Here is a 19,206-nt window from a genome sequence, read left to right as displayed (position 1 = left end):
GGGGCCTGGGGCTTCACAGTTCCTTCTTCAGGCAGAGGTCAGAATGGCCTCACCAAAACACAGACAGATGTTTGTCACGACACCGCTGAAATCCTCTGAAGGGGTTCTGAGATATAAAACATAAAATCCAGGCTCTACACGGTATTTCTGAATAACACCTTCTCTAATCACCTCTCAGTCTTTGCTTTACATGGCGCCCCGGTCAGCGCCACCCTGGCCTTTGATCAGTGTTCTCCTGACTCAGGCAGGGCCTCCTCCTCTCCTGAAGGTGCCTTCCAGGACCTCTGGCCTGAGGCGTGGTGCTTCAGTACTGAAGCATTAACTGAGGTCCCTCTGCCTTAATTTAAATAACTTTCTTCACTTTTTCCATTTCTTTCAGTATCTTGTTCTGTCTATTTGTAACACTAATTACAGTTTTTTATAGGCCGTAATTGTATATTTTTTTCTGAGCCAGTTTGTCTCATCAAGTCGTAGTAAAATCTCATGACTAGCTTCTAAGGTTTAAGAGGTAAAGGAAAAGCTCAGTTTTATCCACTACCGATGACCCCATACTTTGTACCCATCCTGGCACATAGTAGATAATGAACATTGTCAAGGGAGTGCAGGAACGGGTTGTTCTCATTCGCTGATTGGCAGGATGTGTGAAATATATCGTAGATATGCTCCCTGTTCTCCCATTGGACAATGTTAGATCATTTCTATAGATCTATTTGCCTAGAGTGAAAATAATCCACTCCGCTAAACATTATGTAAAAGGGGGCACCACTACTAGTCCCCAAATCCATTTCTTCAAGAAGTCTATCCTATTCATCAGTATGAAGGAGATATTAAGAATACTTACATTTATTTTATCTACTTCACAGAAATTCAGTAATGCTCAAGATAGATAAAGTTGAATACTATCAAATTAAGAGATATTTCTTCTTGGAAGAGATCCAACATTTGTAACTAACAAAATGGCCACTTGGGATAACCTAAAGCTCATCACAAAATGTGGCTGAGTTTATTCAGAACATGAACAATGTGAGGAATTAGAACTTTACAGATATAGTTTATAAGAATGCATGTTTGAGTAACCATATATGTTGTTAGGACATGCATATAAGTTTAGTTAGCTGATCTTTTGGAAAACACATAGAAATCATAGGATAATTCCTCATCTAAATATAACTCTTTTATACGTATTTATATTAATGGGTCTAAAGAAAATTTTCATTAAAATGAAATTCTACAAATCCTTGAAAATAATAAAAATATGTACAAAGAATTTCATAGGCTGTTACATACCTAAAATTTTCTAATTAATTATTTTCATAAAAATATCATGGTCAGTAAAAATATTCAGAATTAAAATATAGTGCTGGGGCACCTGTGTGGCTCAGTCATTAAGCATCTGCCTTCAGCTCAGGTCGTGATCCCAGCATCCCGGGATCCAGTCCCATGTCAGCTTCTCCCTCTCCAATTCCCCCTGCTTGTGTTCCTCTCTCGCTGTCTCTCTCTGTCAAATAAATAAACTCTTAATAAAATAAAATATAGTACTTATACATTATAAACTTAAGGTGAAACATTTTCTTACGGTTGGTTGCTCTAATTATGAACTATTAATCCATATACTGAAATTTAGTGCCATGGTAATTTAAAAAAAACTTTAAAATTATACCTTTGGTAGTATAATATTTTTCCATTTTCCCTAAATAAATAAAGTTAACATATATTTATTGAGAGCTATGATATTCAAGGCAGCAGGAAGGATGAAAATGTGTATGGATGTTCTGCCCTGTAAGGATTTTCATACCATTAAGGAGTGGTAATGGGCACCATTCAGGTAAGAGGTAAGCATGTAGGGGGAGCAGACAGCAAGTGCTGAGGTGATCAGATATTACAGGGTCCATGGTCTATGTGCCTCTTAATTTCTTTGCCATGGCAGACATTACCAATCTATCATAGAACCTTTCTTGCTCAGCCTTAGATCAAGAAGCTACTTAAAGAGATATTCCAACTTCCACTTCTAGAAACATGAAGTTGATGTTCTTCTCTCTATTTTACTCCCCTAAGTACAACTAAAATCCCTGGAAAGTATATTTAAAAATTGTAAGAGAACTCTGAAAGATAGAAAGAAGATGATAAATTGGCTTAGGACCTCAGGATAGAAGGAATGACCTAGTGGTGGGATTTTTGGGTTCTCTTTACTGGTTCAAATCCCTAACAGGATGCTGGGGAAGCTGGTCACCTTGAAATACCAATGGTCACAGGCAACAAAAAAATTCCCAAGAGAAAAGTCTGCTCTACCTGACCAAGGAAGAGGGAATGGGCAGCCAGATAAGATGGAAATAGTTAGTCAATAATCAGTCTCCATTCAAACCTTACAGAAAAACCAGTGGCCATACACTACCACTGGCTGCAAAGACCAAATGGAGAGTTTTTAAGGCTATCTTAGATGCTCCAGCCCTCCCCATTGGGTGGTGACAAGAAGGCTCTGAAGCAGCATCAGTGATAGCACTTGGGACACTGGGCCCCAGCTCACCTGTTGGTGATGAGCTCCCCTTCACTTCTCTTGCTGGGGTGGTATTATAGGACACATATTTGGAAGTCAGAAATGTGACCATTCCTCAACCAGGACAAAGCCATCATCCCTCTACATGTCAGTGGATGCCATATGGGAACCAGTAAAGAAGTGCCCCCTACTCTCCCAGCTAGGGAAGTATCAGCAGAGACCTGGAAACAAGCTGGAATTCCCACCTTATGCAGCAAAGACCCCACTCGACTGCACTTCCACCCGCAACCTGAAGGTAGAGGTGGTACCTCCCTTCACCTACTAGAGTGATGTTAGATAAGGCTTAGAAAAACACAAGACTTAAATAAAAGCCAGAATCTTATGAATGACATAATGTTCATAATATCCAGGTGTTAATGCAATATCACCTGTCATACCAAGAAATGGGAAGATATCAAACTAAATGAGATGAGACAATCAACAGAAGCCAAAGCCAAGATGACATGGATGTTAGAATGCTCTAAGATTCTAAAGCAGCCATCATCAACAATTATAATGTAGATGAGCATTTTATTATATTATGCCTATGAGTCTACATAAATAATTAAGAAAAAGGAAGTCTCAGCAAAGAAATAGCAGGTATAACGAATAACCAAATGGGATGATTAGAACTAAAAAATACAATAATTGAAATAAAGAGGAAAAACTCTCAGTAGATGGAGTCAACAGCAGAATAGGGAGGACAGAGGAAAGTTCCTCTTTCCTCTGAATCTAAGATAGAATGATTGAAATTACTCACTTTGAAAAACAGGGAGAAAATGTGCTTAAAAAGACATGAACTCAGCCTCCCAGACCATGGGACTTACCAAATGACCTGATGTGTGTCATCAGAGTCTCAGAAGAAGAGCAGGAAGATGGAGAGGCTGACAAAGTATTTGGAGAGATATGGCTAAAAGCCTCCCAAATTTGGAAATAGATGTAAACCTAACAGATTCAAAATGTTAAGTGAACCCCAAATACCAGAAACCCAAAGAAATGCACAACAAGGCACATCGTGGCAGAATTTTCTCTGAAGACTAAAGGCAAAGAAGGAAAAAAAAAAAGCCTAAAAGAAGTCAGGCAGAAACAATGGATCACATATAGGGAAATAAGGATTCTAGTGACAGTAGATTTCTCATCAGAAACCCTGGTGGGTAGAAGGAAGTGGAACAGCATTTTTTAAGGGCTGAAAGAAAACAACACAGAATTTTATAGTCAGCAAAAATATTGTTAAGGTCTTTTATCTAATAGGCTGGTAGTGAATAAGTGACATGATCTCTATATTATCTGCCCCTAATGCTTATTGGCTATAAAAAATTCACTGCTACTTGGGCTACAACATTATTATAAACACAGATCAAACACGGGCACAAATATTATAGAGTAGAACCAAATTATAGATGGCAATTTGAAATATTCTTCTATTAGAATTCTTTTTAAGGAAGATTTTATTTATGTATTTGGGAGAGAGAGAGAGGAAGACTACAGAGGGATAGTGAGAGGGAAAAGCTGACTCCCCGCTGATCTGGGAGCCCAACATGGGGCTCAATCCCAGGAGCCTGAGATAATGACCTGAGCCGAAAGCAGATCTGAACTAACTGAGCCGCCCAGATGTCCCTCTTCTATTAGAATTCATAATTTATATTTATATTTATATATACATATATATGTTTGTGTGTGTGTATATCTTTGTGTGTGTGTGTATATATATATATATATATATATATATATATATATATAGTGACATGCATATAGATAATATTTTAAGATTTTACTTATTTATTTGACAGACAGAGATTGCAAGTACACAGAGAGACAGGCGGAGAGAGGAAGGGAAGCAGGCTTCCTGCTGAGCAGAGAGCCCAATGGGGCTCGATCCCAGGACCCTGGGATCATGACCTGAGCCGAAGGCAGAGGCTTTAACCCACTGAGCCACCCAGGCACCCCTATAAATTTTAATTGATAGGAAATTCTTATATGCTTAAATTGTATACTTAAAACCCCTCAGAAATCCATTATCTGCATTTGAGGGCTTGGCTACATCACTGCATTCTTCTTCATGCTTTCGGCAGAGGGATTTGCAATGTTCTCTTGCAATGCAGGTCCTCTTCTGTACCTCTTAGCACATACTGTTCTTCATAGAGCATTTCGTGAGCACTTGTCCTTGAGCTTATCAGTCGTCCTTCATTTTTGTTTATGTTCCTTTCGTATTTGATGCTCAGCTAGTTTTTTTGGTTATAAACCAGGTACCTACCAGATTTCCTACATGTTCCTAGATGTTTTTATTTAAACATATCTCTTACCTTAACCAGGCCATGGGAATCCCTACTGCGGGATACTATTTTTACTCTAGGCTTTATGGTGTGGGGATTGATCTCCCTCCGGGTTTGCCTAGACTTATGACTGGGGTCCAGATAATGAAAAGGTAGACATTCCATTGTGAGATAATGGGTGTGTGAGCTAAGGTATTGAGAGTATGAAGCAGATGTTCAAATAAGTGGACAATGCTTAGACGCCAACCAGAACAGGGCTGTGTAGAGAAAGAAGTGAATGAAAGGATCTGACCAGGGACGCCTGGGTGGCTCAGTTGGTTGAGCAGCTGCCTTCGGCTCAGGTCATAATCCCAGCGTCCTGGGATCAAGTCCCACATCGGGCTCCTTGCTTGGCGGGGAGCCTGCTTCTCCCCCTGCCTCTGCCTGCCATTCTGTCTGCCTGTGCTCGCTCGCTCTCCTCTCTCTCTGATAAATAAATAAAATCTAAAAAAAAAAAAAAAAAAAAAAAGAAAGGATCTGACCAGACTGACTGGAGAAAGTTTGTCAGGACAGCTACAGTGAAGGTCAGTTCTCCTGGGCTTCTCACCCAGAACCTACACACATTTACCCTGAGATGTGGGCGTTGCTCAAGGGGACTAAGAGGATATCAGGGCATGAGAATCACAAGTCTAAGGCGACAGTCAAAGCCCAAGAATTACTGAGCTTTTTGAAGGGAAAAAATGGAGAACGAAAGAAAAAAAAAGAAAAAAGAAAAAGACAGAAAGCAAAGCGAATGGTGCCGTGTTGAAACTTGATGGGCAGTAGAAAGAAAAGGATCCTTGTTAGTTACAGGGAACAATCATTTAAAAAAATGGGGAAAAAATCAGAGAAGCATTTAACCCTACAAAGACAAGAATGGCTACGGTTTGGTCTTAAATACGTAAGAAAAAAAAATCCCACAAAGGCTTCATATTCTAAAAGAGCAATAGGGACACTGGACAGTGGAGTAGCTCTTCCACTTATGTATTTGAAACCAAATGTTAAATATCTCATGATATGTAATGGAAATAAGGTGATTTACTACTGATTTCCTCTGCCTCTTTGCTCTCTTTAATAAAGAGATTACAAGGAGTTTATCCTGTCAACTCATGTTTTTCTTTACAAAACAAATAAGTATAAATGATGATCATGTATGTAACTTCTACTGCTAATACTAATAATGCATTCTTATTTATTGGATGTCTACATTGTATGAACCCAGTGGTAGTTGCTCTGTATACATTATGTCATTTACTCCACACAATTTTCTCCGAGGTGGCCTTTATTGACCTGAAAGCAATGAGATAACTTTCATTAAGCCTTTTAACTGAAACCATAGATCTGGCAAATGTCAGAGACACAAGCTAATATAGAAATCTGACTTTAAAGTCAGATTTTAAGGGATGAGTAGGTGATTGTTCACTTAGGTTGGTGGGAACTATAATGTTGTATTCGTATAGTTAAAAAAATGAAGAAGATTTACTCCCTTCAGCTATAATAAAAGTAAGAACCTTCTGCGTATTTTGAAAGTCATATGCATTTAGGTCATTGACATTTAAAAAGTGATCTTAAGAATATCTGCCACTTAGTAATCATACAAAATTTTTGGAAGGAATGAATAGATGAGACGATACTAGACATTAATGGGAGGCTCCTTTATCCCATGAACCTAAATTTCTAAGTCTGTAATGGTTATGCCATCTATCTTCATTGAATCAGAAGTGTGAGAATGTCATGGTTGATTGATTGCCAACCTTTTTTAAGCCCCACCAAAAGGCCTACTGTTAAGACAGTCTAGAGTGGCCAAAACCATCACTCAAGGCCAAACAAAGATTCCCTGCTGTTGATCGGATGACAGAAAGTGGGTCTCCTTAAGTCCTTGGAATCAGGGTTCATGTATGAAGTGAGCTTCCAGATTTAGCAGAACTTGTTAGAAAGCTTTTCTGTTTTGGCCTCCAGGGTATGAATCCCTTTAAGGTAGGGTTTCATGGATATTTGCAGAATGTTACCTGCCAAAGAAATGTCATTTCATTTGACCCCAAATGAGAGCTAGAAGGTAGCTGGGCACTGAGCATGCTTTAGCAAGGAGAGAAATTTAGGTTCGTGAGAATGAGCAAATGATTGTTTGAGTGAAATCCGAGAGGAACTGGTGAGGAAAGAAGGGATGGGTGATTCCAAGAGATCCAGTCACAAAGGACATTCACTGAATTCAATAAATTAAGATGAACATTTTGCAGATGCTCAATACATTGCCTCAATAAAGCAATGGCTTTGGAAAGCCAGAGGTTAATAATTATTTTAAATACTTTGTCCAAAATCATGTCTATATGTTTGAATTTTTATCCCCTATCTATTGCAAATGTTTATTAGAATAATATATATTACATACGTATTATATATATGTATGTTTTAGATGGTTGAAATAGCTGATTAGACATTTAAGCACAAGAGAAACTTGAGTTCTTGGACTTTCCAGAAGTTTCATCTTTATCAGCCTCTACATGTAAACATTGTTTTAGCTCTCTCATAATTTTCCATTGTATTTATTGAAGGTTGTGCTAAAGAAACAACAGAACAGCCAGAAGACTCAGAGTGAACCTCAGGTAGTTCATAGGGCTCTCGTAGGATTCGAAGGTGGCCTCAGGAGTCATAGGTCTGCTCTGTGGCCCAGGTTCTACACAGAGTCCCTCTGATTGCATGGGCGAGTCGTTTTCTCCTTCTGACCCTCAGTTTTCCTTATCTGTAAAACTATAAGTTTATATAAAGTCATTCAACCTATCCTTTAAGCTCTAACAAGCTACATGTGTTTTTTTATTAGAATAATGTGGAAACATTTCAAATGACTCAAACTTAGAATCCATGAGATGAATAATATGTTAAATATCGATCGCATACATGGAGGCCAGTACTCTAGTTATTGGAAAAGTTCTCTTTGACAAGAACACCTGGACTCGGTTTGTGTTGTAGGGAGTGACTCTCCCATCTCTTTGTCCTGTCTTACTGTTTTCTTTACTGCAACTTATATTCACGTCACTTGAGATGTATTTTATGTTGGTTTGTTTTGTCTTGTTTCCTTATATCTCATACTAGATGAGTCTGGATCAGAGCTAGGGAATTGAAGAAGACAGTGTTTACCCTGAACTCTCCCGCCATCTTCCTTGTCTTTAAAACATGTCCGCTTCCCTCATCCCACTCTCTTGTGTGGCCTCACACTGAGAGCAGCCTGCTTAGCACTGCGCTCTCTGCTCTAGGTACCTTCCCATTCTCCTCCCACCTTCCCTTCCTCCTCCTCCTTCCTCCTCAAGGGCTTGTGTTCTGACAGGTAATTTATAAAATAACAAATACTATATTTGTAGATGCATCAGTCATCTTGGCTCAGTGATTTGCGTTTTATTAGAAATGCCTGGGGCTTTAAGGAAGAGGAGTCATGGAGGGAGGGGAAGGTGCACATAAGGGGAGGTTAGACTGTCGGCTTCAGTTCTGATTCCTGAGAGATCTCGGCACCGAGACATCAGTAGATTTTGCGATGGTAGAGATGCTGTTCCCTCCTTTCTTTGCAGTATTAGATGAAGTAGAAAGCCTACCCTTTGGCATCCTGAGCATGGCCGTCCGAGAAAACACCTCAGTGTGTTTCAACGGTTTCACAGCAGTCAGACTTACCTTCCGGGATCCTAATCACACAGATGCTCTACTCTGAGCAGTTTTCTATGGTTTCTCATCAACCCTCAAGATCCTTAAAACGTTGAAAATGTATCCACTTATCCCACACATTAGAAATAATAAAAACCTCTCTGCTCGTCTATGCACTGGCCATGAACCATAGCAACGGAGCAACGAAGTGTCATAACATCTTGTAAGAATAACTGTGTTTCTGCCATTTCTTTCCAGCTGTGTCCTGTGGAATCCCCGAGTCCCCAGGAAATGGTTCATTTACGGGCAACGAGTTCACGTTGGATAGTAAAGTGACCTATGAATGTAACGAGGGCTTTCAGCTGGAAGCCAGCCAGCAAGCAGCCGCTGTGTGTCGGGAAGACGGATTATGGAACAACACAGGGAAGCCCCCCATGTGTAAACGTGAGTGTCCGGGGCCTTTGCATATCCTGGCAGATTTAATTTGGAGTGAGATTCATGGGTGAGAGTTCCAGATTACGAAGTACAGAGACCCTCTTCTACAGCAAGTGAGGCCCTGGTCTCTTGCATTGTGGTGATATTAGAGCCAGTCTAAATTTGAAATTGCTAAAAATAGATAGATAAATAAACGATAAGATAAAAAAAATAAAACCAGTCTCTTCCCCAGAAAGTGCTGCAACCATAAAAGATAAACTCAGCCTTCTTGAAAATTGGTCAGATAGAATCACGTCGGTTCCGTCAAGATCTAGACCCTGTGATTTATGCAGCAAACCTTGGCCATGCTGTCACTTTCAGTTTGGTTAGATGACCTCAAGAGGAGATTGAGACATATAGCTTGGCAATAGTATTCTATGCAAAATATTAAGACATAACTCAACATGAGTTTCCTATCCGCCTCCCACCTCTTTATAAATTCCTTGAGGTTAAAGCAGTGCTTTGCCTCTTAGTGTATCAGCTACTCTATATAATACATGGGTGTTTAGTAAATGAGTCACTGATTTGTGAAGAGTAAATTTTCTGGAAAGTTCTTTATGGTATATAAATATGTGTGTATATATATATATATATACACACACACATATATATACACACACATGTATATATACATGTGTATATATACAGTATATGTAGATATATACTATATATATATATATATATGGTATATAGTATTCTTAAAAGGATCAGAAATTTGGGCTCGTGCTTATACTGTAGTCTTAAAAAATAATAATAAACTCCATAGTGCAGAGCCAAAGAGAGCAAAAGTTCACATACACACACATACATGCACATAAAATGTACACCAAAATATCTTTGTATCTATATTAAAACTAGCTTCAAACTAGAAGTAATCTAACTATTTAATTTCTAAAAATTGAGAACTATATATTTCTACATAAACAGTATTTTTGATCTTATGATATTTGAAAAGTATTTCCAAATGGTCTTATAAAACTAGTTATAAAACTAGTTTATTGACCTCTTTTTGTGTGTAGCATTTTGGTTATGTTAAAATTATTTGAACTGCTTAACTATGAACACATAAATGTTTACAGAACATGGTTGACTTCTCTCCATAGTTCTTATTTTCCTTGTCATCATTTTCATCTATTTTTTTTTAATTTTGCTGATAATTATTGCTTTTCCTGAGAAGCAGTGAGGCCTCTCAACAGTGAGACACTGTTGAGACAATAGTAATATTTCTCACTTTTTTATTTAATAAAGAACTATTTTATTATAATTAAAAATAGTATAATATATACTGGTATAGTTGGTAGGTTTTTATAAGAGAATAATAAGATATATTGGTAGGTTTTTAAGTTCAATCCTAGATAATTTTTTTTCTCTCGAAATGAGAGCCTAACCCCACAGATGTCAATAACATTGTATGTTTTGGCTCTTTATAATGAAAACAATTTCCTAGGCATTTAAGACATCGCTCTCTTTGCACAGAGCCTAGAGGTTGTTATGAATAGTCCTTGTCAATGTAAGGTGTCTACCTCGTGCCACATGTTTCAAACAGTTTATCTCTTAATCTCCTGACAGCTCTAGAAGGAGGACACACACCACCTTCCCAATGAAGTAAAAGCCACTTGTTGGCAGAGTTTGGGTTGAATTCCATTCTCTCTAGTTCTTAATCCTGTGCCCTTTCCCTAATGCTGTGGTTTGGCACTCTGGTTACACATAAAATCATGTGTGTAATCATTACTAGTGTCCAGATCTGACTCTCAGAGATCCTGAGTCAACTAGTCTTGGATGGAAAACAGGCATCAGTGTTTTTGTTTTAAGTGCTCTGGGTGCTATGCTTAAAATGTCAGGTATCTGCTAGGTCTTAAAGGGAAAGCCATTTAAAATTTATATAGCATCTGAGAAAGATATGATAAGTGACAAGGTAACTGTGCAAATGACGTAAATGCAATTTTTATTCTTACATCCTTTTTTAAAAATAGACTTTGTCTCTTAGAACAACTTTAGGCTTATAGGAAAAATAAGCTGAAGTACAGAGATTTCCCATATACTCCCTCCTCCCCATTATCACGAGTACCCCCCAACAAGTGGAGAGGTTCATTTTTACAAGTGATGAACCTGTTTTGATACCCCATTATCACCCAAAGCTCGGATTACAGAAGGGTTACTCTGGGCATCATACATTCTGTGGGTTTGGGCAGATGGGTAAATATATATGTCAACCATTACGGTGTCTACCTGTATTTTCAGTGCCCTAAAAATCTTCATACTCTGCCTGCTATCTGCCTCACCCTACTCCCCTCCCCTCAATACCTGGTAACCATTAATCTTTTTCCCTGTCTCCATAGTTTTGCCTCTTCCAGAATGTCCTATAGTTAGAATCATACACTATATAGCCTTTTCAGAATAGTTCTTTTCACTTAGTGACATGCATTGAGGGTTCCTCTATGTCTTTGGATGGCTTGATAGCTAATTTCTTTTTGGTGCACAATATTTTGTTGTCTGGGTGGACCACAGTTTATCCATTCCCCCCAACTGAAGGAGAGCTTGCTTACTTCCAAGTGTAGTCTCTTATGAATAAAGCTGGTATAAATATTCGGGTGCAGGTTTTCTGTGGACACAAATTTTCAACTCTTTTGAATAATACCAAGAAGCATGATTGTTGGGTCATATGGTAAGAGTATATTGAGTTTTCCAAACTGGCTGCACTGTTTTATACCTTCCTCCCCAGCAATGGGTGAGACTTCCTGGTGCTCCATGCCCTCATCAGCATTCAGTCTTATCAGTGTTCTGTACGTTAGCCGTCAATATGTGTGTAGAGGTATCTCCTTGTTGTGCTAACTTGCATTTCCCTGGTGGCATATGCTGGGAAACATGTCTTCATGTGCTTATTTGTCATTGGTCTACCTTCTTTGGTGAGATTTATATGTAGGGCTTTTGCTTGCTTTTAATCAAGATGTTTGCTTTATCGTTGAGCTGTAAGAGTTCTTTGAATATTCTGGCTACCAGTCCTTTATCAGAGATGCTTTCTCTAAGTGTCTCTTCCCAGGCTCTGGCTTGTCTTCTCTTCCTCTTGATGGTGTCTTTCGGTCTTCTCATTCTCATGATGGTGTCTTGTTTTCAATTTTAATGGAGTACAGGTTATCAATTCTGTCTTCCATGGAACATGCCTTTGGTGTTGCCCTTAAAGAGTTATCCCCCCAATAAAGGACCACTTGGATTATCCCTTGTGTTATCTTCTAGGAGTTTTCTACTTCACATGTGGGTCTTGATCCATTTCAAAGTAATTTTGGGGGCAGGTGTAAGTTCTGTACCTATCTTCATCTTGACGTGAGGATGTCTGGTTGTTCCAACACTATTTATCAAAAGTCTAGATGTGCTGCATTTGTATTACTTTTTGCTCCTTTGCCAAAGATCAATTTACTATGTGTTTGGGAGATTTAATTTTCTGCTCCATCTATCTATGTGTCTACTTTTTTTCCAGTATCACAATGACTTCTCACTTTTGTTTTTATTTGCTTAAAACAGAATACAAAATGATACTTTTTTCCAAAACGTTTTTAAATGAATGCAAAAATTTGGAAACTTAATTGAAAAAATATTTCCCATTTTCCTACAAAATCAATCTTCTTTTTGGTTGTCAATATTTCTAGGGACATAATTGATTGTACTAAAAATGCCCTGATGAACACAGATACCTCCATGATTTGTAAAGCTATAGGAAAGGCTTTAAAGCCATCATTTTTCCTAAAGATCATCCAGCTTATTGGGGATCACAAACATATAGTCTCAGTGGTATTTTTATGGCATTTTATTTTAACCAATAAAACATTATCTTTGGATTAATTAATTAATTAATTAATTAAAGGCTGTTACTTCGTCCGGAACACATGCTGCACAGAATGCCTTCTGGACAAGCCAAACTGTTTTCTATGTATGAGCCATATGTAAGTGTTAAGGCCATACCTCATTGGGTTAAGCAATTACGCGCACCAGGATTTTTAAACCTGCTTTATAGCTTGGTCTCCAATGGAGAATGCCAGTGCAAGTGGTTTCTATTTGGCAATGAACAAGTCACCATCATAAAACTGCAACATAAAGAGCCAACTATGTCAGATTAGGAGGAAAAGAGGCACGATATAGCTTTCCATGTCAAATGTGTCTGTGCTACGTCATTCAGTTATAATAACAATCCTGTGGAGAAACTATTGCGTTCCTTATCTTACTGATTTAAAAAAAAATAAATAACTGAGATAGCTCAAGTCTGCAGTTTGCAACCAGGTACATGTGATTGGTCATTTTAATCTTTTTTTTTTTTTTAATTTTTTATTTTTTCATTATTTTTGCACCACACCCAGTGCTCCATGCAATCCGAGCCCTCTACAATACCCACCACCTGGTGCCCCCAACCTCCCACACCCCACCCCTTCAAAATTCTCAGATCGTTTTTCAGAGTCCATAGTCTCTCATGGTTCACCTCCCCTTCCAATTTCCCTCAACTCCCTTCTCCTCTCCATCTCCCCTTGTCCTCCATGCTATTTGTTATGCTCCACAAATAAGTGAAACCATATGATAATTGACTCTCTCTGCTTGACTTATTTCACTCAGCATAATCTCTTCCAGTCCCGTCCATGTTGCTACAAAACTTGGGTATTCATCCTTTCTTTTTTCTTTTTTTTTTTTTTATAGCTTTATAAACATATATTTTTATCCCCAGGGGTACAGGTCTGCGAATCGCCAGGTTTACACACTTCACAGCACTCACCATAGCACCTACCCTCCCCAATATCCATAACCCCACCCCCCCTCTCCCAACCCCCTCCCCCCATCAACCCTCAGTTTGTTTTGTGAGATTAAGAGTCACTTATGGTTTGTCTCCCTCCCAATCCCATCTTGTTTCATTTACTCTTCTCCTACCCCCTCAACCCCCCATGTTGCATCTCCTCTCCCTCATATCAGGGAGATCATATGATAGTTGTCTTTCTCTGATTGACTTATTTCGCTAAGCATGATACCCTCTAGTTCCATCCACGTCGTTGCAAATGGCAGGATTTCATTTCTTTTGATGGCTGCATAGTATTCCATTGTGTATATATACCACATCTTCTTTATCCATTCGTCTGTAGATGGACATCTAGGTTCTTTCCATAGTTTGGCTATTGTAGACATTGCTGCTATAAACATTCGGGTGCACGTGACCCTTTGGATCACTACGTTTGTATCTTTAGGGTAAATACCCAGCAGTGCAATTGCAGGGTCATAGGGTAGTTCTATTTTCAACATTTTGAGGAACCTCCATGCTGTTTTCCAGAGTGGTTGCACCAGCTTGCATTCCCACCAACAGTGTAGGAGGGTTCCCCTTTCTCCGCATCCTCGCCAGCATCTGTCATTTCCTGACTTGTTAATTTTAGCCATTCTGACTGGTGTGAGGTGATATCTCATGGTGGTTTTGATTTGTATTTCCCTGATGCCGAGTGATATGGAGCACTTTTTCATGTGTCTGTTGGCCATCTGGATGTCTTCTTTGCAGAAATGTCTGTTCATGTCCTCTGCCCATTTCTTGATTGGATTATTTGTTCTTTGGGTGTTGAGTTTGCTAAGTTCTTTATAGATTTTGGACACTAGCCCTTTATCTGATATGTCATTTGCAAATATCTTCTCCCATTCTGTCAGTTGTCTTTTGGTTTTGTTCACTGTTTCCTTTGCTGTGCAAAAGCTTTTGATCTTGATAAAATCCCAAAAGTTCATTTTTGCCCTTGCTTCCCTTGCCTTTGGTGATGTTCCTAGGAAGATGTTGCTGTGGCTGAGGTCGAAGAGGTTGCTGCCTGTGTTCTCCTCGAGGATTTTGATGGATTCCTTTCTCACATTGAGATCCTTCATCCATTTTGAGTCTATTTTCATGTGTGGTGTAAGGAAATGATCCAATTTCATTTTTCTGCATGTGGCTGTCCAATTTTCCCAAAACCATTTATTGAAGAGGCTGTCTATATTCCATTGGACATTCTTTCCTGCTTTGTCGAAGATGAGTTGACCATAGACTTGAGGGTCCATTTCTGGGCTCTCTATTCTGTTCCATTGATCTATGTGTCTTTTTTGTGCCAGTACCAGGCTGTCTTGATGATGACAGCTTTGTAATAGAGCTTGAAGTCCGGAATTGTGATGCCACCAACTTTGGCTTTCTTTTTCAATATTCCTTTGGCTATCCGAGGTCTTTTCTGGTTCCATATAAATTTTAGGATTATTTGTTCCATTTCTTTGAAAAAAATGGATGGTATTTTGATAGGAATTGCATTAAATGTGTAGATTGCTTTAGGCAGCATAGACATTTTCACAATATTTATTCTTCCAATCCAGGAGCATGGAACATTTTTCCATTTCTTTGTGTCTTCCTCAATTTCTTTCATGAGTACTTTATAGTTTTCTGAGTATAGATTCTTAGTCTCTTTGGTTAGGTTTATTCCTAGGTATCTTATAGTTTTGGGTGCCATTGTAAATGGGATGGACTCCTTAATTTCTCTTTCTTCTGTCTTGTTGTTGGTGTAGAGAAATGCAACTGATTTCTGTGCATTGATTTTATATCCTGACACTTTACTGAATTCCTGTACAAGTTCTAGCAGTTTTGGAGTGGAGTCTTTTGGGTTTTCCACATATAGTATCATATCATCTGCGAAGAGTGATAGTTTGACTTCTTCTTTGCCGATTTGGATGCCTTTAATTTCCTTTTGTTGTCTGATTGCTGAGGCTAGGACTTCTAGTACTATGTTGAATAGCAGCGGTGATAACGGACATCCCTGCTGTGTTCCTGACCTTAGCGGAAAAGCTTTCAGTTTTTCTCCATTGAGAATGATATTTGCGGTGGGTTTTTCATAGATGGCTTTGATAATATTGAGGTATGTGCCATCTATCCCTACACTTTGAAGAGTTTTGATCAGGAAGGGATGCTGTACTTTGTCAAATGCTTTTTCAGCATCTATGGAGAGTATCATATGGTTCTTGTTCTTTCTTTTATTAATGTGTTGTATCACACTGATTGATTTGCGGATGTTGAACCAACCTTGCAGCCCTGGAATAAATCCCACTTGGTCGTGGTGAATAATCCTTTTAATGTACTGTTGAATCCTATTGGCTAGTATTTTGGCGAGAATTTTTGCATCTGTGTTCATCAAGGATATTGGTCTGTAGTTCTCTTTTTTGTTGGGATCCTTGTCTGGTTTTGGGATCAAGGTGAGGCTGGCCTCATAAAATGAGTTTGGAAGTTTTCCTTCTATTTCTATTTTTTGGAACAGTTTCAGGAGAATAGGAATTAGTTCTTCTTTAAATGTTTGGTTGAATTTCCCCAGGAAGCCGTCTGGCCCTGGACTTTTGTTTGTTTGGAGATTTTGATGACTATTTCAATCTCCTTACTGGTTATGGGTCTGTTCAGGCTTTCTATTTCTTCCTGGTTCAGTTGTGGTAGTTTATATGTCTCTAGGAATGCATCCATTTCTTCCAGATTGTCAAATCTGTTGGCGTAGAGTTGCTCATAGTATGTTCTTATAATTGTCTGTATTTCTTTGGTGTTCGTTGTGATCTCTCCTCTTTCATTCATGATTTTATTTATTTGGGTCCTTTCTCTTTTCTTTTTGATAAGTCTGGTCAGGGGTTTATCAATCTTATTAATTCTTTCAAAGAACCAGCTCCTAGTTTCGTTGATTTGTTCTATTGTTTTTTTGGTTTCTATTTCATTGATTTCTGCTCTAATCTTTATGATTTCCTCTTCTCCTGCTGGGTTTAGGGTTTCTTTCTTGTTCTTTCTCCAGCTCCTTTAGGTGTAGGGTTAGGTTGTGTACCTGAGACCTTTCTTGTTTCTTGAGAAAGGCTTGTACCGCTATATATTTTCCTCTCAGGACTGCCTTTGTTGTGTCCCACAGATTCTGAACAGTTGTGTTTTCATTATCATTTGTTTCCATAAATTTTTTCAATTCTTCTTTAATTTCCTGGTTGACCCATTCATTCTTTAGAAGATTGCTGTTTAGTTTCCATGTATTTGGGTTCTTTCCAAATTTCCTCTTGTGATTGAGTTCTAGTTTTAGAGCATTGTGGTCTGAAAATATGCAGGGAATGATCCCAATCTTTTGATACCGGTTGAGACTTGATTTAGGACCAAGAATGTGATCTATTCTGGAGAATGTTCCATGTGCACTAGAGAAGAATGTGTATTCTGTTGCTTTGGGATGAAATGTTCTGAATATATCTGTGATGTCCATCTGGTCCAGTGTGTCATTTAAGGCCTTGATTTCCTTGTTGATCTTTTGCTTGGATGATCTGTCCATTTCAGTGAGGGGAGTGTTAAAATCCCCTACTATTATTGTATTCTTGTCGATGTGTTTCTTTGATTTTGTTATTAATTGGTTTATATAGTTGGCTGCTCCCACGTTAGGGGCATAGATATTAAAAATTGTTAGATCTTCTTGTTGGACAGTTCCTTTGAGTATGATATAGTGTCCTTCCTCATCTCTTATTATATTCTTTGGCTTAAAATCTAATTGATCTGATATAAGGATTGCCACTCCTGCTTTCTTCTGATGTCCATTAGCATGGTAAATTCTTTTCCACCCCCTCACTTTAAACCTGGAGGTGTCTTCGGGTTTAAGATGAGTTTCCTGTAGGCAACATATAGATGGATTTTGTTTTTTTATCCATTCTGATACCCTGTGTCTTTTGATTGGGGCATTTAGCCCATTAACATTCAGGGTAAGTATTGAGAGATATGAGTTTAGTGCCATTGTATTGCCTGTAAGGTGACTGTTATTGTATATTGTCTCTGTTTCTTTCTGATCTACTACTTTTAGGGTCTCTCTTTGCTTAGAGGACCCCTTTCAATATTTCCTGTAGAGCTGGTTTGGTATTTGCAAATTCTTTCAGTTTTTGTTTGTCCTGGAAGCTTTTAATCTCTCCTTCTATTTTCAATGATAGCCTAGCTGGATATAGTATTCTTGGCTGCATGTTTTTCTCGTTTAGTACTCTGAATATATCATGCCAGCTCTTTCTGGCCTGCCAGGTCTCTGTGGATAAGTCTGCTGCCAATCTAATATTTTTACCATTGTACGTTACAATTTTCTTTTCCCGGGCTGCTTTCAGGATCTTCTCTTTGTCACTAAGACTTGTAAATTTTACTATTAGGTGACGGGGTGTGGACCTATTCTTATTGATTTTGAGGGGGGTTCTCTGAACCTCTTGAATTTTGATGCTTGTTCCCTTTGCCATATTGGGGAAATTCTCTCCAATAATTCTCTCCAATATACCTTCTGCTCCCCTCTCTGTTTCCTCTTCTTCTGGAATCCCAATTATTCTAATGTTTTTTCATCTTCTGTTGTCACTTATCTCTCGAATTCTCCCCTCGTGGTCCAGTAGCTGTTTGTCCCTCTTCTGCTCAGCTTCTTTATTCTCTGTCATTTGGTCTTCTATATTGCTAATTCTTTCTTCTGCCTCATTTATCCTAGCAGTGAGAGCCTCCATTTTTGATTGCACCTCATTAATAGCTTTTTTGATTTCAACTTGGTTAGAATTTAGTTCTCTTATTTCTCCAGAAAGGGCTTTTATATCTCCCGAGAGGGTTGCTTTAATATCTTCCATGCCTTTTTCAAGCCTGGCTAGAACCTTGAGAATCGTCATTCTGAACTCTATATCTGACATATTACCAATGTCTGTATTGATTAGGTCCCTAGCCTTTGGTACTGCCTCTTGTTCTTTTTTTTGTTGTGAATTTTTCCGCCTTGTCATTTTGTCCAGATAAGAGTTTATGAAGGAGCAAGTAAAATACTAAAAGGTTGGCAACAACCCCAGGAACATATGCTTTAGCCAAATCAGAAGAGATCCCAAATTGTGAGGGGGGAGAAAGGGGATAAAAAGGGGTCAAAAAGAAAAAAAAAAAAGAAACTATTTAAAAAAAGAAAGCCGATAAAGAAAAAATATAAAAAGAGGAAAAAAAATATATATATATTAGATAAACTATTTAAAAAACGTTAAAAAAGAAAATGGTAAAAGTTAAAAAAATTTAGCAGAAGAAGAGAAAAAGAAAAAAAAATTGAAAAAGAAAAAAAAAATTAAATTAACTGCAAGGCTAAAAAATCATGGGGAGAAAGCCATGAGTTCCGTGCTTTGCTTTCTTCTCCTCTGGAATTCCGCCGCTCTCCTTGGTATTGAAACTACACTCCTCGGTAGGTGAACTTGGTCCTGGCTGGGCTTCCCGTTGATCTTCTGGGGGAGGGGCCTGTTGTAGTGATTCTCAAGCGTCTTTGCCCCAGG

General features: G+C 38.5%; 1 protein-coding gene across 3 annotated transcripts in view; it reads left to right on the top strand.

The window, feature by feature from the left end:
• The window catches only part of CSMD1 (CUB and Sushi multiple domains 1), a 2,014,336-nt gene that overhangs the window by 1,899,537 nt on the left and 95,593 nt on the right, over positions 1 to 19,206 (top strand). For all 3 annotated transcript variants that reach the window (XM_047713603.1, XM_047713595.1, XM_047713613.1), the window contains one exon: positions 8,713 to 8,898. In XM_047713603.1, coding sequence (XP_047569559.1) covers positions 8,713 to 8,898 — 186 coding nt within the window. The remainder of the gene's footprint in view (positions 1 to 8,712; positions 8,899 to 19,206) is intronic.

This window comes from Lutra lutra, chromosome 2 (assembly GCF_902655055.1).
Source record: "Lutra lutra chromosome 2, mLutLut1.2, whole genome shotgun sequence".
NCBI classification, from domain to species: domain Eukaryota; kingdom Metazoa; phylum Chordata; class Mammalia; order Carnivora; family Mustelidae; genus Lutra; species Lutra lutra.
This window is presented reverse-complemented; position numbering and strand designations above follow the sequence as displayed.